This window comes from Antechinus flavipes, chromosome 3 (genome assembly GCF_016432865.1).
Source record: "Antechinus flavipes isolate AdamAnt ecotype Samford, QLD, Australia chromosome 3, AdamAnt_v2, whole genome shotgun sequence".
Classification (NCBI taxonomy): domain Eukaryota; kingdom Metazoa; phylum Chordata; class Mammalia; order Dasyuromorphia; family Dasyuridae; genus Antechinus; species Antechinus flavipes.
The window spans coordinates 11371963-11396139 of NC_067400.1; the positions used below are offsets into that span (position 1 = coordinate 11371963).

General features: G+C 35.8%; 1 protein-coding gene across 21 annotated transcripts in view; it reads left to right on the forward strand.

Annotated features, from left to right (window-relative positions):
* MBNL1 (muscleblind like splicing regulator 1) overlaps positions 1–24177 on the forward strand; it is a 245081-nt gene that overhangs the window by 111038 nt on the left and 109866 nt on the right. For 3 of the 21 annotated variants that reach the window (XM_051991794.1, XM_051991791.1, XM_051991793.1), the window contains one exon: positions 4130–5731. The exons of 15 other annotated variants lie outside the window; for them this stretch is intronic. Coding sequence is in view for 2 of the 6 variants with exons in the window: in XM_051991785.1 (XP_051847745.1) it covers positions 1748–1753 (6 nt within the window). In the remaining 4 variants the exon portion in view is untranslated. Of the gene's footprint in view, positions 1–944; positions 1054–1634; positions 1754–4129; positions 5732–24177 lie in introns of all 21 variants that reach the window. 3 more of the 21 variants (XM_051991790.1, XM_051991785.1, XM_051991786.1) reach the window with 3 other exon arrangements.

The following is a 24177-nucleotide window of genomic DNA, read 5'->3' on the forward strand; positions in this document are numbered from 1 at the left end:
GGGTGCAAGCATAGATATACAGATACGGAAGTGACTATTTTATTCATGCTATAGTATGAATGCTAACAATCCCACAGGGTCTTTGTACAAGAAGAGTGGGATTTCCCTGGTGTGCTGAACTCCCATGTGTGGAAAGTCCCTCTCTCCATATAGTTTGACACCTTCTCTGAAAATCTTTGTCTTTGAGATTTGCCGCCAGCACTAAGAGGTTAAGGATCACATAATATTTTCCATTTATTTAGTTAAGGGAACAGCATCATACCAATCATTTGCTTAGGGCTGTTGCCATGGCCTACTTTATACAGTCAAACTTAAACAAGTTTTCTTTCTTTCAACATTGGGTGGTCTTTAGATGTCATGTTCTTTGGAGACTGAATGTACGCCTGGACCTCTCTTTACAACCAGATTTCCATTCCCTTCCACAAAAAGAAATTTAGAGGGAGAAACTCTTTGAATGCCTTTATTGGATTTAAACTGTGACTTTTGCAAGCCGTTTGTCATTCAGACAATCCCCAATAAAGCAAAACAGAGATAGATGAAGAGTATGGTTGGGATGCAAATTAATATTGAAGGCTAGAAGTGAATACAGTAAAGAATGGTCCTTGCAATTACCTTATCTTCAAATATAGACTTGACTTTTTTTGTCTTGCTAATGAGGAGTTACATCCCTCCACTGGGGAGACTGGATTTCCTTGATGTTTGTATTCTTCCCTAATAACCTCTTCATTGGTAAAGTAATTATCTTGATTCCTCACTAATCTCCTTATTCCTTTGATTGATGGTTTAGATGTAAACTTCTTTAGAGTTGTTTTTTTTTTTTTCCAAAACAAGCAGGCTTGTCTTTTTGTTTTTAGAAATACATAATACATGAATTGATTGATGAATCAAGAAAATGCCTTAAAAACCATTATGTTTTGCTCTGTTTTTCCACCATATTCTTCTAGCTATCCAATGAATTCATTGCCATGGAAAAAAAGAAGTTTTAAATGGATAACATGAGAGTGACAGCAAAATGTAGGAGTGAAAAACTCTTTGCCCAGTCCCTGTCTTCAAGTAAGATTAAGATTCTGATGCTTGCTGCTAATCTATCTCCCACAAGAGTCAAAACGATTCTTTGAAATGCTTCTTTACCAGAAAGCTAGAAGAGTCACAGTGCCCTGAGAAAAATGGTACAAACAATGAGTGTGTTATCATGGATGCCTCAATGTAAAGTGCCTCTTGTTTTTTCCATTAATAGGAAATGACAGTTCTTTCCACTTGCATGTCCCCCTCTCCCCCGCCAAAATAATAATCATCATGTTCTCCTTGCTGTTTCCTTCAAATAACTTAAACCATGCCCAGAATTTTCCTAGTAACGGTGTATTTTTATAGCAATGTACCTATCAGATTAACATGGGAGCAGATTTCAAGCATGATCAGGGAAAGGGAAGCACCTGTTTGGGATTATTTTAGGAAATAGTACAAGGGAACATGTACAGTCTCTCTAGGTAAACAAGATTGCTTTGGCTAGCATCCCGCAAGGAGGTGGGTCTGAACGGTCTGCCCCAGCTGCTGCTGCTGCTGCTGCTGCTGCTCCTTTTGCTGGCCAAGGGAAAGTAGCTGACCCGGCATACCCTTTACTCTTGGTGCTGCAGCAGCCACTCAGGAGATGGGTTCAGGGGCACCTTCTGGATCCTTAACATGGCACCCTGGTGAGAGGAAGCTGTATCTTATATCTTGAAGATTAAAGCATGGAGGTGGCTAAAGGATGCTGGTGAGTGAATCAGGCCAATGACTGGGGAATCAGTATGAAAAGATGTTTCTGGGGCAGGGCTTTCACTTGGTGGCTTTGAAAGGGATTAACATGTACCTCACAAATGTCTAGTGTTGGACTAAAAAGATCATTTTGTTTTATCTTACCGTACCTCTTTATGTTGGTCTAATTTTTCTCCTAAATCGATATCCTGTACAGCTCCTGGATAAGATGTTTCAAGGGTCTAGAAAGGAAGGATGTTAAGTGTCCATGTGTGGTTTCGAAGTGATTGATGCATCTGTATATTTTTTATTCACATGGTTCAGAGAGACAAGCACAATCTCTTGATTTCTTATGAAGATAATTCTTTGGAGAGCAAAAAAAAAGAAAGATATTTTTCTATAATATCATAAATTATGTCATTTTCATGGAAGAAATAGGCAATATTTTCTGAAAGAAGCCAAGACAACTGATGGATAGACTTAGTTGTTTTTAACTGAAGAGGAGTTGTCAGAATAAATGGATGAGATGTTTGCAATGTATCACTGAAATGAGTTGTGTGTTACTGTTATCTTCTGGATGGTTTATATTGCTATTAATTCGAGGTGTTTATTTTGTTGTTGCTGTGATTTGATCAGCTAATTAGCTATGTGCTTACTAAGTTGTAGGCTATCACTGTAGGAAGTATTCTGGGGTGGAGTGACTTATCCAAGTTGAGCCAAGTTTTGAAATGCAGAACTGAAAGTGATATCAAGTTTCTAGTTCCTAACTCCTTTGTCCTTGACACTACAACCAAGTTCCATGTTGGAGGAATCACTCAAGTTCTCCAGGCCTCAGTTTCCCAAGCTGTATGATAAAGATCTCAGATGAGTTCCTCTGTTTCTAGCATTCTGTGATTTGTGACAAATCAATTAATCAACAAGTATTTATTAATCATCTCTGCTGTGCCTGGGTAGTGTGGTAGGGACTGGGGGCACAAATCCAAAAAAAGAAATAATCATCAGTATGTTATATATGAAGTATATGAGTTACTTTATCAAGTGAGACCAAATTCAGTTTCCATTCATTTAGCCAAACATTGAGCCCATCATTTGGGGGAAATTAGGAATCAATGGAGATCCATATACTTTAGGATGCTGGAGTCTATTGAGTTTTGTAGTCATTTTACTAACATGGATTGATGAGAGCAGCTCTTAGAATGGACCTCTTGCTCCCTATGCCCATATAAAATATCCTTGAACCCAAGCTGAAATTGAAACAATTTTAGATATTAGCAGTTATTCTAGCATCAGTGGTAGCCGCTATCGATTGGTTTATTTTGTCTTCTATCAAAAATACTTCATGTACAGTACAATATTTTGTTTCCATTTTAAACATGATTTTTAGAAACTGCTGAAGAATCTGGATGGGATTTTTTGGCACCTAGATTTGATTTAGTATTTCTGAATGCATGTAAATCATGGGGAATTAACAATAGCTCACTGATCAGATAAGTATACCAGATATCTCTCTTTATGAAATCAAGGGAAGCCATCCTTCAGATTTCAGATGCTCTATGTATTGGGTAATTAGCTAATTAATCTATTTTTGCCATATAGTGATATTCTTCTTTCCCCCAACCTGCTGCTCATTATATTTTACTCATAAAAGTAATTATATGATGTTTAATCATCAGACTAGCATCGGCCATGTGAGAGCAAACTTAGAAATTATTAGTTGAATTTAGTTTAAAATTAAATAAGATTCTTAGTACTGAATACTTAGTTCTGTCCTCATCCAATGCACTATTCAAGAAAGAATCAACTGCAATATCTTTCATTTTTACATATGATTTAGAACAATATCACAAAACAAACTTTTGGCTTTTTTGGCTTCAGAGACAGAAGAGATCTAAAAGGTTAAGATGTTTCATTTAGAGAAAAGATTTGAATTCAAAATCATACTTCTTCCCAGGGTACGGATTATTGGAAATTCTGTGACCTGATTTAATAAAACAAAATAAAACTGGTCTGTGGTGCTATTGCAACCTGGGTGAAAAGTGTTCAAGACAGTTCTTGAACCCAGCCCTTTCTGATGTTAAGACCAACTCTGTATGGAAGTCTACCAAAGGTTAAGGACAATGTTGGTCAGTAGAAGAAGTGAGAGACAGATTTCCGGTCTATAAAACCATCTTAATCTCATGTTGGGAGAGTGAATGTTTGAATAATAAAGAGGAACTGAGACCACTAGGGAAATTGGCTAATTAGCATTCCACTTGAAACCACATCCTAAGATAACAGTCATGACAAGTTCTTTCAAAAATATTGACTGTCTCTCTTTCCCCTTTTCCTATATTTTTTACCTGTTTCCCTCTGTTTCTCCACCCCTTTGTTTGGTGTTTCCTTCTCTGCTGAGCAGTCTCTTCTTCCCCATATTTCTCTTCATTCTCTTCTACTGCTTCCTCTGGCTCTTTGCCTCTTAACCACCCATAATACGGAATTGAACCACATTACAAAACACTCTTATTTTTATGGAATTAAGTTTAATTAGAGCTTTCTGATTTAGACCTGGAAGGGATCCCAAAGGTCATCTTACTCAACTATATCATAATCTCAGTGGGAAAACTGAGGTGTGATGCTAGTCAGAGGCTTTTCCAATGTCACAATGGTAATATAGAGTGGAGCTGGATTCAGCTCTGTCAACTCCCAGTCCAGCTTTCTTTTTATACTACACTTTTTCTTCCCATCATCTTCAGTCTTGTTTATTTGGAAAAAAAACACCCAGCTAAATCCTCTCCTAAATCATTTCTTGTCCTCCACTAAAAAAAAAAAAACAAAATAAACGCAAAAAACAACACTCCCTCCTCCCCCCCCCAGCCAAGCTACATCAAAAACTCAACTCAAACAATTTCTGTTTCTGTACTACAGAGACTTGAGCTCTTAATTCAATGATATATACACCTTCTGGGTGAAGAGAATCTATCAATCTTCATTGTCACCTTTCCTATGACTGAAGGTCTCAGAGAGTTGCCTGGAGCACACAATGTCCCAAGGTCAACTCTCTAACCTTTTGGCAATCCTGTTTCTTGCCTCAATCCCCCTAGAATTTCTTATTGTTTTCCATCTGTCTCTTTTTTCTCCTAAGTGGCTTTTGTCCAGGGAGAAAAAAAAATGAAAAGGTTACTCACCCTTGTTATAAATTTTGGAACTTAGGAGCTTTTACCATTCTTTTCATATTCTTTCACTAAGTGAGTATGCTGTATTGTTTATCTAAATGAGTATGCCGTCATGTTTATTCCTTGGCTCTGCAGCGATGATGGGGGAGAAAGACAACTGGAATTAGCTAAGATTCCCCAATATTGGCCATATGACTTGGGCACGCTACTTCCTTGATCCTTGTGCCTCAGTTTCCTCATTGGTAACATGAGGACAAGAGTAGTTGAATTCCTTCCCTCACAGGATTGCTGTGAGGAAAGTGTTTAATAGGCATTATGGATATCTAGTCATCACCGCCATTATCATCATCACCATCAGTTTAGGTTTTGGCTCTTAAGGGAAGGCTTTCCACAGCCACTTTTGTTCTCTGACTTTCCACTGAAGTTTCCTGGCCATTATCTTAAAACTCTCTATAGCCTCCCAAAACGACAAGGCTCTTCTCCCATTTCCAGGGTCTTTTGTGGTGGGCATTTCCTTCTTTCCTTCTTCATTTCTTCTTAAGACACTCCCGCCTTTTTGAGAGAAGGACCCATTCCTTCCCCCCTGCTGCCACTACTTGAGTTCCTGCGCTGGATGCTGAGATGCCCTTTACCACCTGCTCAATTGTTAAAGCTTCCCAAGCTTTGGCTGTGGCTCCGTACCTTCCCTTGTCCTACAGTCTTCCCAGGCTCCGATTCAGTGATAGTAGCAGGTGTTGGACTGTGGCCACTTTCTCCCACCTTTTAAGACACTGGAACGAAGAGAATGATTGGGTGACATAGGCAACTTCCAGGCACCGGAAGCCTTCCTTGGAAGCTCTGAAAAGGTAAGTCTGTTCTAGGGTTTGTGGGCAGTAATTAAACACCTTGGGAGTTCTCCATCTCTGAAAAGATGCCAAGTGTCATTTAATTGGGATGCATGGCTGCAATTTGGTACTGGCCAAGAGTGCCCACTGGAGTTTCTGATCACTTTCTTCATGGGCTACACTATTTTTGACTTTTGGTAGTTCCACATTCCTCCTCTGTTTTTTGGTTCACAACAGAATTCAAACTTAGCTCTGAAAATTAAAAAAAATGCTCTTCTCCCTTTGTAAGCCTTGTCTATAGCAGTCTATGAACTCTCTGACATTACTGCTTTCAGCCTATTTAGTAAAAGGAGGAGGGGAAGGAGGGAGGGAGAGAAGGAGAAAGGGAGAGAGAGAGAGAGAGAGAGAAGGAAAGAAAAAGAGAGAGAGAGAGAGAGAGAGAGAGAGAGAGAGAGAGAGAGAGAGAGAGAGAGAGAGAGAGAGAGAGAAGGAAAGAAAGGAAAAAAAGGAAGGAAAGAAGGAAGAACAAAAGGGAGAAGACTGCATTATTTTCCCCACTCTGGATTTTACTGGTTTTTAACTCGATGCTGCTATAGTGTAGCAAGAGATCAATTTTGATGGATGTTTCAGTAGAGTATAAGTTCTGGTAGGGTCACCCACCAATTAAGACAGGTTTTGAACACAGACTTGATGATAACATGTCTTTCAGGGACAGGTTTTGGTCACTCTAGAGGTCCTTATCAGCACATAGTCTGCTCTAAGGTAAGGACTTTTTTCAGTCTCAGCAACTTGTTAAAGAAATCTGAACCACCAAACAAAATACTTTTACTTAATACAGTCGAAAGAACATCCCAGTACCTTTTGGTGGAATATGTATCCACATGACTGAAATAAACTATAAGTATCTCATTTCTCATTGGATCTTAACTTGGAATTTAAATAACTGGAATAACATTTTCTGTCTCCATGTGCCATAATTGGTAAATTTCTCTTAAGAGTCCAAGGTCTATCTCCATTGTTTGATAGCACTAAGAAGTGTTAAGGATCAATTCTATCTGATTAAAATCCAGTGTTTAACATAGGACTTGCATCTTTCTGCATTTCTTTTAGGAGCTCATAACATCTGCTTTATTTAAATGGCCAGCAATATTGGAAACTCACTTTTGGTTTTCTCTCTCTTTTCTTCACTTCTCTTTCCATTCCTTCCTTCCCCTCCTTTCCTCTCCTTTTTCCTTTTCTTCTCCTTTCTTCTTTTTTCTGCCTGTCTCTCCCCATTCACTTATTTCCCCTTTGTCTTGACATGCTTTAATCAATATTGATATAAAAAAATCAATATTGATGTAAATATGGAAGCTAGATGGAGGCTACCTTGAAATTTTTGCTGTTTCCTGAAGCCACATTAACATAAGCAACACATATAAGGGCATCCACTCAGAATAGCAGGCCTTGTGCCATTTATGAGTCACAACCCTTGTTTATACAGGGAATAATCTGTGAAGGGGCATTAAGATACCCTCTTCCCTACTTCCCTGGTGAGGTCAGGGACAATCAGAGTATTTAGATCTTGGTCTTTGAAAAAATCACTACTCGCTTAAGGCAGCTTATTTCTTTTCTCCTTGTTTTTTGGGGAAAATAGTTTTATGGATTAATTCCTTATTTGATTCCACTGTCAGGAGTCACTATGTTACATTTAATGAGGAATTGAAGTTTTTTGGTTTAAATAAGTAAGAATATGACTGAATTTTAAGGTGGGGAAAGCAAAACATGGTCGAGAAATGAAAGCTCCTGGCCCTTGTTAGAATTTTTACCGATGAAGTATCTTTTTCGTATTCTCTCAGTGGTTTTTTTTTTTTTTTGATCGTTGAAAAGATTCAGCCTTCTCTCTCTTCAACAACAAAGGACTAAAAATCAATTTCCATCGATGGAAAACTAGGTGGTAGCTCCTTATTTGGAGCATCCACACTTGTTTCATTTTGTGTCATCCAGACGAGGGCCAGAAAATAACATTCTTCTCCTTTTTGAAATATCTTATTTCCTGAGAGGTGGAAGCCATGTAGAGTGAGATCCTATGCTCACATCCTCTGCTTCAAAGGGAACAATACAAGTGGGCTGATTTCTTTTCACCATTTGTACAGTTCAAAAAAAAACCCCTTATGATTGATTTGGGAACAAAAATAAAAGATATCTTTTAGAAGTCTCTTCATAAATTCTAGAAAGATATTTAGTCATTATTTAGATGTTAGAAAATGACATACATTTTAAGCATTTCAATATTATTTCTTTGGACATGTGCTCTGTTAATTATTATCATCATATTCATGTTATGTATAAACTCATACCTTGGAGAAAGTAACTAATTGTTCACAATTAAGTAGGTAAATCTAATCTTAGCACAAAGAAATTGGAAGAAAAAAAGTGTTTGAGAATAATCTCATTTTGTAGGGAGGGGAGGGAATGTGTCAGGTGGGAGACCCCAGTATTGAACCTAAGACTTTTTCTAAATCTAGTGATCTTTTGCCTGAAACGGGCCACCTCCTGAAGCTGGTTCCTAAAGTTAGGAAGACAAAGCTTATCACTTTTCACCCGGGATTCTCATTTGTTTAAACATTTTGAAACATGAACATAAATGTCAGAGAAGTCAATGAATTGGGTTTGTATTAGATGAAGTTCACTAGTCCTGTTTCAATTTCTGAGGTTATACAGAAAAAAGTTCCTAAATCAAATTATGTTCCAAGTAGGTAGAATCCCCCTCCCCCATTTTTCAAGGCATTTTTTAAAACTCTGGGCTGCATTTTCCCTAACCTGGCTGTACAGGAAGGAATTCTGCTTACAGTCATCTAGGGGTTCCAATTGTCTCATGCCTCAGTACTTTCAGCTGTCATCATCTTCTCTTGCAGTTGATAAGATTGTGAAATCAAACCCAATTCCTGACAGCCTGATTCCCAGTTTTCAGAAGTCTGCAGGCCTTTTGTTTGGGAGTTAGAAGACATCTGGCAGGCTGTTCGTTTCTGTCAATGATACTGGTAATTTGGCAAGTTTCAGAAAATTTAAATCCTCAAATTCAACGTATTAGGCCAGCATACAAATATAGGAAATTCAACCTGCATTAGAGAAGCAAAAATAAATAAATGGCACATGTGGGTGGGTACTGCACCAGGTGTTGAGTCAGGAAGACTTATCTTCCTCAGTTCAAACTGCCCCAGGACTGTTTTAGAAGAAATCTCTGAAAATGTCTTATAGATAATAGTGTCACCAGGAGAAGGTATCTGCCTTTCTGTCAACAGTCAGAAAAGAAAGTCATTTATTAAATGTACTGCATATGTGTGAGGTACTTGGCTATGACCTGGAGGCGATGGTCATCAACACCTGAAGAGGATGCTTAGGAATCTCTCTGTAAAAAATAGGATGTTGGCTGATATGAGACTTAAATGTTCTCCAAAGACAGAGTTTTAAAATTCATGCTCAAAATCAAATTATTAGCTCTATCATTTAAGTGTGAAGCAGAAAGAAGGGCTGTCCCCAAAGTCTTTGTGTACTTTAAGGCTACTTAAACCTGTACTCCAACTTTTGGGATAGTGTATAACTATACAGATCTAATATATTTATGATTTTTCGTAGTGAGATGTTTCTTTCAGTGCTGTATATTCTTTTAATGGAATATAGATATAGTTGGAAAAAAAGTTTTGGTTTTGTCCGTGGAAGGGAAATATCATTTGTTACATATGCCTAGTGTTGCTTATAGTTAAATGAGTTTTATTTCAGCTAATAATTGAATAGAGAGCAAACAGTAAATATTAGGGTACACACACACACACACATATATAATAAAGCAAGGTCAAATTACCTGATTGTTGTGTCTGTGCATGAGTGGTTATATGAATTTGTGTTCATTTAGATGGACATAGATAATTTTTTCTACATTTATTCTGAGAGAGTTTTGGTCTTTTTCTCTTCATTGTGACTGCTTTTTATTTATTTTGGCAATTCAGTATGTGTTTTTTTTTTTTTTTGGTTAGGTAGTGAGTATGGGATGTTATTGGAACAATATGTTTTGATGAAGGACCGTTTGCTGTATTGCAAAAATCTTGACCATCTGTAACTACTGAAGTACTTGAATGGGAGTTTTCTTTTCTCCTAGAAATGAATGAGGCAAATTTGTGCCTTGTTCTATTTGCTCTCATTTTAAAGTAGGCGTTTTGGGGTTCCTTCCCCCCGATGTAGGATCCTGCAATAAATCCACAGAATCTCTGAAGTGCAGAGCAAGGAGGGAATCCCCATTATAGTCTAACTGACAAGTTGGTACCTAGCTGCCGCTTGAAGACTAATTAAATCCATGTGTTCTTGAATAGCTAACGTGGCTCCCCTCTCTTGGGGCTACAAGGTTGAGAGCAAATATACATTCTACATGCCTTGGCAGGATCTAGGAAGGGAGAGTCTAGGAATTTTTTTTTTTTGGTCTGACAGGATGAAAGGGCATTACCTCAAGGCTTCCATTAATGCATCTCAGAGTTGGGGGCTGCTGTTACCTCTTTGTTTTTTGTATCTCTCCCCAAAGGGAAAAACAGTGAAAAGGACCAAGTTTGCAGGGAAGACTCCCATTTGTAAGTCTATTCCAGAGCATGAGTTCTGAGAAGCCAGGCAATACAGTTCAGAAGAGGTAGATTTAAATGCTACCCCTGACCCTTGTGTCCCTGAGGGATCTTGAATAAATAATTTGGAGTCCTTTGGCTTTAGTTTCAATAGATGTAAATAACAAACAGGCTCTATAGTCTTTTCCAGCTTTTGGGCTATGACCTCACCTGTCCAAACCACTTGTTCCATCCAAATTGGAGAACTCCATTGGAAGAGTCTCCATAAGACTTGCCACACTGTGACATCATTGAGTTAACTATGAACCATCCCTGTTTAATTCCCTACATATTTCTAAAGATAAAGAAGCAATGAACATTGTGGAGTAGAAAGGTGATCATTTAATGACAGAGTTCAATGATACTCAGTAGCTCCAATCATGGCAAACAAAGCCATAATTTAAACTCCTGGCTGTTAAGTAGAGAGACGTGAACCTTGTGCCTAAGTATGTCTCATCAAGCAGGCTCATAATGAAAAGAAGTGCTAAATTTGAGTGAGAAGTTAATGGAAAGAAAGATGGAGTGTTTTTTTTTCCTTTCTATCCAAGTTCAGAAACTTCCCTGAAATTAATCCACATACCCAAATTAAAAAACAAATAAACAAAAAACTGTTGTTGAAATTGGTTTTGAGATAAACTTGGTGTTCAAATAGCATCTCTGGCTCTGCTCACTGTGGGACTGTAGGCAAGTAAATCACACAACAATATCTTGGGAAACCCTCCAATGAGGCTAATGAGTTTTTGGTTTTTGGCTATAGAGGGAGTTTATATGCCAGTTTGAAATCAGAGGCAACAACCTCGACTCTCCTCACCCTGTAACCCCAAACCAAAACAAAATGTGCTAAATAGACAAAATAGTTTTCATTTAAAAAAAATATTATGATGATCATAGTCATTGTAAAGATTTCCCCATCTTCATGCCATGTAAACTTGAGTTATTTTTATTTTTTATATCAATGAAATAAGTTTGGAGTGTTCACTTCTTTCATGTAAGAATTCTTTCAGTCTTTGTATTTAGATATTCAGCATCTAAAAGTCAGTGAGCAGGTAGTCCTTTAATAAATGTTTGTTATGCATTTTACATATCATCACATTGACACTGTGCCTGAGGACAACAAAAAAGTGTTTTTGACCCTATCTGATGGAAGTTTATCTAAAAAATAAAAGCCAAGTTTTCAAGAGCTTACTCCTTAATTTTTCAGCATAGTATACTATTTTCTCGGTTACTTCAATGCACCAGACAGCTTTTTTTTTCTGTGTGTTTTATGAACCGTCTTTTTTCCTTGATTGGACAGAAGGAGCTGGGATCCATGATTTTTCTTGTCCTGAAAGGAGAAAATTTTTTAAATAATAATAGCTTTTTCTTTTTCAAAATACATGCAAAGATAGTTTTCAGCATTTACTCCCAAAGAGGTAGTTTTGATGATTTGAGAAGTGATAACTGTCTCAAGACTTTTTAGTTTATTTTTTATCTATTTATCTATCTGTCTGTATATTTGTTTGTCTGCCTGTCTATATTATCCATCTCTCTCTCTTTTACATTATCTATTTTCTATGTTTATTTATCTGTATACATCCATTTATCCATCTCTCTCATCTTTCTCATTCATATATCTCTTTCTATCCACTTGTCTCCATCTATGTACCCTCTATATCTATTTGTATGTATTCATCTATTTCTCTCTCATCTCCTATTTATCTATCTATTTTTCTCTTTCTTTCTTTTTTTCTTTCTTTCTTTCTTTCTTTCTTTCTTTCTTTCTTTCTTTCTTTCTTTCTTTCTTTCTTTCTTTCTTTCTTTCTTTCTTTCTTTCTTTCTTTCTTTCTATCTATCTATCTATCTATCTATCTATCTATCTATCTAATTAGCTATCTTTTGCTGTAATCTGTTCCCTAATTTTTGTATATGAAATCACCTCTTTTTGGAAGATCTTGAACAACTCAGAAATACAGGAAACAAAACTCAAAAGGAGAGAGTTGACACAGTTCTGGAAAGAAACCCTGCTCTTTATACTCACACCCCAAGTTGCATCAAAGAGGAACGAGTGAATCATAAAGGAGGGCTGAGAAGGTTTCAATGCAGCATGCTCCTTTTCTAAGTCTTTGTTGTGTTGGTTGTCATGGAAATATGTGATAGAGGAATTCAGATCACACTATCACTATTTACTCATCCTCATTGCCATAATGGGGCAGAGTGTGTACTTGGAAAAAAAAAAGTTCAGGGTGTGGAGTCTGGAGTGCTCTCTTTTAGCACTTAGTTATTTTATGAAGCTGAATTATTATGACCAACAAATGTTTACCAATAATCTATTGTCTATATAGGTCTTCAAGGAACAAATGAACTTGTTATAAAAGACCTTGTCACAGAGTAGTGATAATTTACCTTTATCTTTATCTATCCATTCATCCATCTATATTTATCTGTTTATATATATTTATATGTATATACACACATACATAAAAATGTATGTAGGTAGCATTTATGTAGCACTTTAAGGATTGCAAAGAACTTTACTGATATTATTTCCTCTTACTCTTGTAACAAAGCTGGGAAACTCAGTCTGTTTTTAATCCCCATTTTATAGAAGAGGAAACTGAGGCAGACAGGAGTGACTTGCCTAGAAACTCATATTCTTTTTGATTCAGTTCTGTGTAGCTCCAGGTCTGATGCTCTTCCCCCAGGAGAGAAACCTGTTTCATAGAATTTGAACTGGAAAGAGATCTTAGCATCAATAAAGTCTAACACATTCATTAGATAGATGGAAAACAAAGGCCCAGAGCATTACTTATGCTAGAAAATGTCTGAGGCAGAATTTGACCCCAGGTCTTCCAGGTCCATCATTCCATGCAGCAGCATAAAATAATGTCTTAGGTAACACTGGTTAAATTTGACTTTACAAGCTGTAGGTGGTAGTGTTTTTGGCTGTGATGAGGTGCCACTGATAAAATTTGGGATTGGAGAAAAGGAAGGAAAATTTCTGGGCCAAATGTTTATTTTTGTGTTCCCCCCTCGTGCCCCCACGAATGTCAAATAGTTTCCATATTGTTAGCTAAAAATGCCTTGCACGTTAAAAAAATAAAAAAAAGTCCTGGTTTCATTTTCTTCTTACCTTATCATTTTGGCGTGCAATGATCTCTCCATAATTTGCACTTGGGAAGGGCGTATTTCTTGTTGGTGATGGCATATTTAAAGACACCTGTCTATGCTTTTTAATCTTTCTGCCAAGTAAATGCTATTTGTGCAAGGAACGTAAGCCCACTGGAATAACAGTATTGCACTCTGCAATTATCTTAGGGTGTTATATTTACCTTAGGACTGATTCTTAAATCTATTTTTAAATGTTGTTACCATTAGTGCCCTGATTCAGGGCACTCGGATAAGTCAACAATATTTTTGAATAAAAATTCAAACATTCACAGCTTAATTCAACAAATAAATTAGCCATATTTCTTTATTGTTCAAGTAATAATATGAAGGGGCCATGAGTTTTATCAGATATTTGAAAAAGGAAATGGAACCTTTCAATTCTTTTCACTACCTAAGCTCCTGAATTTTCATTTTGTTCTGAGATTAACTGGAGGAAACTTTCAGGCTTTGGGTAATAATGAGATCTTTTGGAAAGGACTCTGGTCAAAGGAAATTGGATCCCATCTCTGCTCAACCATTAATTTGTTCTGTTTTCTTAATTAACTTATTTAATTTCTCTGCATGATCTGTAATTTAGGAATAATAATATCATAGATCCTCTGATAAGGATGGCAGGAAAATTGAAATGATAAGTAAAATGTATTGTATTTCTTGAAAAGAAAAGAGATGATTAAATTATTTTGGCCCTATACCGGTATTTCTTAATGATTATGTATTCAGAACTGGGAAATTATACATATTTAGAAGCCTGGAATAGTTGAGATCTAATTGTGCAGTTTTCCCCAGAATCTTCTACCTTATTTTACTCAGTATTGAGCATTAACTAACTGCAATTAGTAGAATCATATGCTTATCTATCCCCACAGATGGAATGTATTAACTTTCCATCTCTAGCTTTCCTCACAATTGATTTATTTTGATTGATTTTATTTAAGATGATTTATTTTTATTATCTCCCCATGAAAAGGATATTAATTAGCCCAGTGGACTGTGAGAAAGACACTCAATCTTTATTAGCTTCTCAAGTATTCTCACCTGTAAAATGGGTGTAATAAGATGTACAGCCTAAATCACAATGAGATAAAGGACTTTGCCATTTGTGCTGTCAATTTTTGTTATTCTTCTTCTTATTATTGCCATTGACCACCTTGAGGTTTTTCATCATGACAGATATATGATAGAGATTTTCTTCTTCAGATACACATTTGTCTCCCCAAGTTCTATTATGTAAAGTTTAGTGGTCGCCATGTTTTTACAGGATAATGGTTGTCTCAGTTCCAGTTTATAAGTTGTTGAAATCTAGGAAACATTTAAGATTTATAAATGTGTTTCTTTTTCCTAACACATTAAGATGATACTATTTTATGACTTCCAAAATACAGTGGCTATTCTTTGAAATTATGTGAAATCCAAACTCAGAAACTTAGTATGTGCTGGTGGGTGAATTCTTTAATCTGTTTGCTCCAGTTTCCTCAGATGTAGATCAAAATAATAATAAACATCCCCTCCCTCACAGGGAGGGCGGTAATTGTAAAGAGCTAACAGTGCCTGGCATGTGATGGACACTATATTAATGTTTATTTCCTCCCCTCTCTCTTTTTTAGACATTATGTGAATTATCATGCATAGCTTACATTGGTAGACAGTTAAAGCATGGCTGAAACCAGTCCCCTTCAGTTTTCAAATTAATGTATTAGAATAGAGAACTTTTCTTTTCTAAGGCTAGTGTAGATATTTCACTTAAGGGAGAGGGGAAAAAATGTCCTGACTTGGGAAAACAAATAGAACTAACAATCTTCTTTTGTTGAACTGTCAAATCTAAAGAGTTCCTCTCCATATTAAAAAGCACTTTCCTTTCTATTCAGAGATTTAGCAGTAGACCATGAGAAGGGAGTTGTAATACTAAGGACTTCTCTTTACTTTGTATTTCTTTTGAGGAAAGAAAAGGTATTCTCAATCTAGGGTCTAGTACTCTCCTGATAACTTCCATGTCCATTCCTGATAGGAGAATTTCTCCTCAGAATATGATTTGGACAACTTGCAATTTCCTGTTGATTTAGGGGAATTTAAAGAATTGTTTGAATCTCACTCTTAAAAAAAAAAAAACAACAATAGTAGATACTCACTGAGTAATTGTTGACTTAATTGATAATCCAAGAATTCTCAATATGGCAAATTAAAATATGAATCTTATTGGAGCATACTGCCAGTTACTGACCAACCAAAATCCTTGGCAATTCTGTCTAATAGATTGTTGAAGGAATAGTATGTTTTACTAAAGAATGCTTTATATAACTGTGCCAACTAAAAATAGGCCTATCGCAGTTGAAGAAAATTGAATTTGAGGGTAGATAGCTAGGTAATTCTATTTAACTGAATCACTCAAACGAAAATGGAAGCGAGAAAGGGGGGAAAAAGCCCAAAGGACAATGGAGTTGATATGTAGAAGAATGGGATGGGGGGGTTAATTTTGTTAAAGATTACCATCTTCTTTTATTTATGCCTTTAGTTATATTTATCACACTATATTCCTAAAATAGGAAAACTAGTTGTTGACTATTTATCAGATAGTAATCAGTGCTTTGAAGTCAGAGGCTTATAGTGATATTTCAGAATTGTTGAGGCTCTATCATATAATTTAAAATACAATTTTCATGTTTTTTTCTTAGTGGCATTTAATATGATAGGAAAATGATTGGGGAAAAAGTGTATAGGACCAATTTCCATGTGGTAATCAGCAGGATAAGAGCATTGGATTTGAAGACAGAGGATATGGCGTGAACTTTGTGACGTCAAAGAAATACTTTTCTCTGAGTCTTTTAGACTCTGAGTTTTTTAGAAAATGGGAAAACAAAATGGACTGTTCTTGAAGTCCCCTCAAGAGATAAATCTAACACTGTGTTTAAGTATTTAAGGGGTGGTTTCTTTGTGCTTTCAGGTAAGGAAGTCACATGATAAAAACAGTCCAAATGTATCAAAAAATGTTTTTAGACACCACGTAGAAGAATGAAGCATTATTCATCAGAATGAATTATTAATGTTGCTGTCTGGGGAAAATTGATAAGGGAAGGTTTTTACAAAAGGAACAATCAGAGAGTAATGTTCTCAGTTTATCCTGTTGTTAGATTAAATTATTGAAATTAGTTTATTGTACAACCTGTCATTTAGACAAGAATAGGGCGTACTTTTCCCCTTTCTCTACAAAAACTTCAAAGTATAAAAGAAATGAATTCATATGCTGAAATTCTTTTAGGTAAAAACATAATTTCTGAGAAAAAATAAAGATGAGGGAGAAATTTGTGCTCTTCTGATCCTCTGATAGGAAGCTTTTACAGCCTTTCTTCTCTCACCAAATTTTACCTGAATATTCAAGAAATGAGATTCTCTGGTTACAGTATTTTTCCTAAGACATTTGAAATAACTTTTGAAAGTAGCCAAGGGTTTGGTTTTTTTGGGTTGTTGTTGTTCTTCTTTGTAACAGAGGATATGACAAAATGAATTTTGAAATGCATTTTGTATAGTTGTATTTTTGAAAATTAACTTCTTAAACAATATGAAAAATACCAGGATTTCTACAGAATTAGTATAAATTGTTGGAGGTTAGAAAAATATTAATTTCCTCACTAACAGGCTTTGCTTAAAATCATGAAAATCATGAAGTTACTGGAAAAATGGTAAAGTCTCAACCTCAAAGTAGAATGCCACACTGATTTTTGAATTAATTGTCCATCTTTTTTTTTTTTCATGATTTGTATCTTAAGCTAGTCTATAAAATTTTTAAAGGGCACAAGTAAGATGTACTTTATTTTCCTAATCATGAAAATTCTAGGAATATTTATAACCATCATTATAAATGGGAAAAATAATTTCTTTTCCAAAGAATATAATGAGGGAACAAGGTATACAAACATTTGTATATGTGCATATATATTATACACATATACATACATATATGTGTATGTTTTTAATATATACATATATATATATATATGGAGAGAGAGAGTGAATAATGCTGAAAAGTATTTGTTTTAGTAAAACCAGAAATGATTAAATGATAAAAAATATTTATCATTAAAGCTACTCAATAATTTACATTATATTATTTGCCCTGATATTTTCAATGAAAATTTTGTCAAAAAATCCAACTTTTCTTTATGATATCAGATATAGATAATGGATCCAAATTTTGTACATTTGCATTATTTGTATATCTAATATTTTGAAAAGGACCCAAATTTTCAATCAACTTTTTCATAAAATAACAAGTTATAGGAAGGCATTAAGAGCCCACCGAACTTAAAATGCAGCTTTGTCTTCCACAATAGGCCTAAAAATAGAAACTTGTTAGTGAAACAGTCAACAATTAGTGAAATTGGTACTAACTGTTCACATTAAACAAAGTTGAATCTTGAGTCTCCCTTGGTGTGCTTAAATGCATGTGATAAAACACAGAGAAAGCACATTTAATATGAAATAAAACCTCAGATAAAATCAATTTGTAATAAAATGCCAGACAGTCCTTTATTACCATTTGTAGGAAAACTCCAGCTCTTTCCAATGTAAGCCATCAATCCAGTCCTTTATGTTTAACACATATAACCAGTCTTGGTCAGGCTTACATTTTATTTTTATTTTTTCCCCTTGATGTTAATTATTTTGATCCATTCTCTTTTCTTAAAAACAGGACATTATATGTCACATATATGACATATATGTCAGATATATAAATATCACTTATATTTGAAAAAAAATCAATGCTCAGAAAAGCTTTTTTGTTATTCATTTTACAATATAGGGAAGAAAAAATCCTCCTGGATCATGATAGATTCACATAAATATTCTCAGTCTCTGTCTCTGTTTCTCTCTCTCTCTCTTATACACACACACACTTCCTTCTTTCCCTTTCTTCCCCCATCTCTCTCTCTCTCTGCCTCTCCCTCCCTCCCCCCTCTCTCTTTCTCCCCCTCTTTCTCTAATTCTCTCTCTCTCTCCTTCTGTCTTTCTCTTTCCCTCCCTCATCCCCCCTTCTTTTCCCACGTGTGTGTGTATAATTTTCCACTAAAATTAATCTAGATTTACCTAGGATGAGTGCTATCTCCTTAAAAGAGAATTTAGGAATAAATAATTTAGTTTCAGTGCAATTGTTCATGTGATTGGTAGCTAGATGGAATCATTCATGGAGAAACTATTAGGAAGCAGATAGATAATAATATTGATAGACTGACAGTTAATAAAAGTGGTCCAGATTACCTTTGGCTGCCTGAGCTTTACTCAGCCTTTTTTTGCGGGGTCTCTCTTGCTGGTTGCACTGTGTGAAGCTTTAATGGTAAACAGATTAAATTCTTCATGCTTTTAATGACTTAATCACAGACTGTCACTGCATTGCTATTAAAATATTATTATGTGTATTAGTATTTGGATCCTTTGGATTAACAAAAAGGCGGATTAATGGGTTCTCCAACTTCATTCTGTAGTCTGTTTTTGGCTTTATTCCTTTTTAATACAAAGCACATCCTAGAAGTACACATTCATTGATCTGAAGTATTCCTGTTTTTAACCCCAGGCAACATGTCTAAGTCTGATGTTGGTCTTCAGCTCAATAACCCAGAAAATCTCATTGGTGTTGGCTTGCATGAGAGAAACCACCTCCAACATAATTTCATTTTTCATCCTGCTGGTTGTCAGATACTGTTGTCTTAAGAAATCAATCTCAGGTCATTTTTTTATATGTTTTGCAAGTCTATCTCTGTTGTTGGTGAGGTATCACATTGTAAGTACATGGTAGATAAATTATATCAATCACTATTGCCATAAATGTTTATTAAAGTATCAAGAAGCAAAAGGGACTATTTCTGTTCCTAAATTTTTCAATATTCATACCCTACTCTGTTATTTATTAGACATCTCTAAAATGCTTTTGAGGTTGTCTTCCAGAAACAAGTAACAATGTTAAAATGATATCATCATTCTTTGCATAGGAAAGGCAGTCAAGTTAGGGATTCCCAAGCAACCGATGAGATGATACTTTAAAAAAATCTCTAATTCTTCCTAATCTATCTGTTAGCAAAAGTGTGTCTGTCCCAAAGTAATCCATTTTAGAAGCTTCTTCTTGTTTTTTTTTTTTTTTCTCTAGTGGCTAAATGCACTTTAATATTCTATGATTTCAGAGCTCTCCTTGCTGAGGCAGATTGAAAGCTTCTGCTAATTATGCTTTAGGGAGTATCCTGATGCCCAGATTAAGGAATTTGCCCAGAGTAATATAACTAGTAAGTCATGAAAGCAGGATTTGAGTTCCACTCTTGTTGACTGGAACTGGGCATTCTAACCTTTGCCATGCAGTCAATCAGTCCCAAGATCTTCTCCCAAAGAAGTTGTATGACTCTGAGATCACATAAATTTTCAGTGTCTGTTCCTTTATCTTTAAAATGGGACTGCTGATAGCATCTATCCCTCCAAATCTCTTTGAAGATCAAATAAGTTAGTGTACGTAATATATAGCACATTAAAAACCTGAGGGTGTTCCATAAAAGTTAACTATTATAAGCGTCCATTTAAGTGCCAATCAGCACAGACTTTTGTTATTTGATCCCTTTTTGTTCATAGTGGGTGTCAACCGGGGTACCACAGTGTTCGCTAGATGTTAACTCCTTAATTGTCTCTCTTGTGGAGATACCATTTAAATTTCCCATATTGTTTTTACTGAAAGCTGGGGTTCTATAATTTTGCAAGGTAATGAGCTTTATGGAAGACAGAAATTAACCTACTCCTGCTAGCAGATTGGAGTTGTCTATCCATTATGGGAATGGTAGATACAACTCATTCCTTGGTTGTTCCTGGTATAGAATCCACTCTTGTTTCCTTTGGTCTCTGTCCTCCTACCTATACCTTCATTCATTGACAGTAAAAAACCTGTAGCATTGGGAGACAATGCACAGGAACCCTTTTAACTTGTTGGGACAAAATAATTGCTAAATTGTTATCTGATAAAATAATTACTGGACAAAGGAATTGAAAGTCAATGGGAGCATTTAAATAAAGGACATAAAATGCCATTTTGATCCTATGACAAATGATGAAAAACCCTGGAAACTAAAAATTTGTGTCCATTACTATAACATCACACTTAAAAATTCCAAGATGAAGTTTTAAACCCCAAATTATTTGAATTTTGCCTAAATCTTCTGAATTGTGATATTAAAACCCAATTTACAATGGAAAGGCAATATAATAAGTGGAGCTAATCTAGTCTTTAAGTGATAAGGACCATATTTGAAATCTGACGTTTGAAACATGTTGGTTATGGGATCATGGAACAATCACTGTTTTTAAGTGCTACAAATCATGAAAACTAGGAATTGCAGAGTCAGTGATGGATGACCAATTTACATAGAGAATATATCCATATTGGAAGTTTTCATTATCAAAAAAATCATAAGTCTGAAATCCCTTCTTCCCTCCCAAAATTCACAGTGCCTTGTCCATCGTAAATGGTTAGGAAGTATTTTATTTGCTTCATTCTCATAAAGAGTTGGAAAAAAGGAATTATTTCAAGCGATCTCAACACCAAACATGATCTGAGTATCTTTTGGTATGACAACCTTGTTGGTGCATACTAGGAAGAGGGAACGATTTCTGGCAAAGTTCAGATCAGATTATCCAAAATCAAATGTTTATAGGTGATTTTTATCTCTGTGAACCAGAGAATAGCATTGGAAGCAAAAAATCCATATTCAAATGCATCAGATTCATTCCATTTTTTTTCAAAATTATTGTGCACTTAAAAATATGGAATCACACCTAAAATTTTACACTGAAAATTTCTCTTTACATCATATCCATACCCACTTATTAGCTACTCTTGTGCTATTCCATTATTCCCTAGTCATTTATCTTTCTTTTTTATCTTGTTCAAGCAGAAATAGTATGCATAATGTTAGCATAATTTTAGATTTGCATCTCAATACTAATATAAATCTTCAAAATCCTTTATGAAGCTCTTGTTTATCAGTTAGTGTTGCATTGTTGCCTTGTATTTCTTTAGCCATGGTTCACTGGATTTGTCAGTTCAATGACTGGCTTGCATTTTAGTTTCAAAGGGCCTTGATTTAAATTGGACAACTCATGTCCAACTCACAGAGTCCCAGTTTCCCATATGAGCAGAAAATGTGACATGTTTTCCAAAGTCCCATTCAAATTAAAATTTTACACTTTGCTACTATATACATTTAGTTATTCGCTTCTTGATATTGAGTACCACTTAAAGTTACTATTACTTGAGCTTAAAATTTAACTTATTTATAATTTTTTCCTGCCATAGCATGGAGTGGAATGGATAATGACTGAGAAACATTTTGAGAGACCATTTCCCTTTGGGAATTGTCAGTGAAATTACATTGCCATTTTTTTAAAAAAATGGGAACAGATGACCTTTTTTTTCCCCTTCCAGATTCTATTTTCTTTTCCATAGCATTGTCAGCTTTTCTTAAGTGTCGATCATTCACCTTGAAAGTCACCAGCTTTCAGTGATGTACAAGTGATTACCTTAGTCTAACACATATTTTTAGCTTTCTCTCAAGATTTAGGATTCTAACACAATGAACATCACTGTTCACACTGGCTGATCTTGGAGAAGGAATACTTAGGTTAAACAGAAATAGGAGGTAATTACCAACAAGACAAAAATGTAATTTCCTTTCCAAATAAATTTAATGCATACTCTGCAGTGTCTGTTTGCCCAGCAAGTCCCAGTATTCCAGTGGGTTCAAACCAAATATGGAGCAGAGGACAAATGCACAACTCACAGCAGCCAATTGTGGATGTACTATAGATGGAAATTTGAAATAAACAAAACACCAGTCACCAAGGCAAGCAGTAGTAATGGAGTGCCTAGAACCCTTTTGTTCCCAGTCAGTGTCAAATAGTAAAAGAACAGGTGTAACTGTGAGTAGCCCCCAGTGATCCTCCAGAACCAGAGAGGGGGAGATTGAGCCGATTTCTCTCACATCCATAAAAGCTTGTCTAGCATCTTTTCGTGACTCATTGTTTCTCATGGGAGTAATTCATACCCATAAACAAGCAAGTAAGAGCTCCAGATTGGTGCAAGATGGGAATCAGCTTGGCTCCCTTACAAGTTTTGTACTTTGTAATCCTGCAACGCAAAATGGCAATCGTTAGGGGACAGCAGTCATGAAAAAGGCTTTAGCTTCTCCTCTGAGTTTTACCTCATCCCTTTTCCTTGTTCAAATAGTTGCTAACCAGATTACCATTTTGCTGACTAAGTATAGCAGCCAAATCCAGTTTCTTTTTACAGTAAAAAATGAATTAATATTTAACCCACCAATGAGCGTTAAAAATACGAACACCACACAAAAATGGTCAAAACCATTTGCTGACATGGCTTCCCATAACTCCTTCCCCCTGCCCTGAGACTCAGTAGATTCAAAAGTTCCACTTCTTCTTACGTAGAATATATTGGAGCCAAGGTATTGTGAGGTAGATTTGCCTCATTTTGTACTTCCACTTGCATTTGCCCCTCGATAAAAACAGGTGTATTCTACTAGAAGGCTAAAATGCAAAGATACATTTGACTTGAGAAGCCAGCCTTGGCTGATAATTATGTCACATTCTCCAGCTCAGCTTTATTTCATTTCCAGTTTTTTAGCTTCAGGGTACAGGAGGTCAATAATTCACAATGAGTATCGACATGTTATATGGAATATTCTTTTAAGGTATATGTAAAGGAACTATATAACTTTTCTCCTGCAAATTTAATTTGATTAAAAGAGACAAGGAAACTCAAAGGTATAATTCTCAGGGCATTTGGTTTGCAATAGGAAAAAAAAAATCCCTTCTCTTGTTAATAGCAAATAGAGTATCAGGCTATTTTCTCCTCTTCCTCAGGGATATTTCAAAGTGTATTGGATTGTTTTTGTGCCATAGGGTAGAAGGACAATCTCTGCTTTTCTTCCGTGATACACACCTGACAATTCATCAGGCTGTTTACTGAAAAGCAGGCTGTATTTTTAATTAGAAGAATATCATTACAGGGAGTCATGTTCATGAACAAGTTCTTGACACAGAATTCTACATCTTGGATCTGATATACGATTCCACATCTTTTATATTATGCAAAGAAACAACTCCAAACTTCTAGAACCTTTTAAAACAGTGTGTATGTGAGGTGTGTGTATAGGTAAACACACAACAGTGGTGACAGCATCTGAGCTCCATGTCCTAGAATCATAAAATTGTTGAAGTTTGAAGGACCCATATTTTATCACATCGGGGAGGAAACCTTCCTCCAGACAAGAGTAATTTGTTGCAGGGAATAGAAGTAGCAGCAGAGCTAGTCCTATATCATGCATCTCTTGACTTCCAGTCTGAGGGGCTTCATACTGTAGCACATTTTCTCTCCCACGAAAGCCCCTTTAAGAAAGAGCTTGAATGTATTCTACCCACTAATTATATAAGAAGCTCCAATATGCTATCAAATATCCAACCTGCCTTTAAAAATAACTTATCCACCCTGCATGTCTGAAGCCAATTTGTCAGCTATAATGTAAAAGAAACATCCAAATAACAGTCGTGTTCTTGGCTTTCTTGCATTTCTGAAGAACTAGGGGTGCGAGGTGTGACTTGGATATCCCAAGTTTTGTTAAAAAGATGTCCAGAGCACTTTGAGAAAATGCTTTC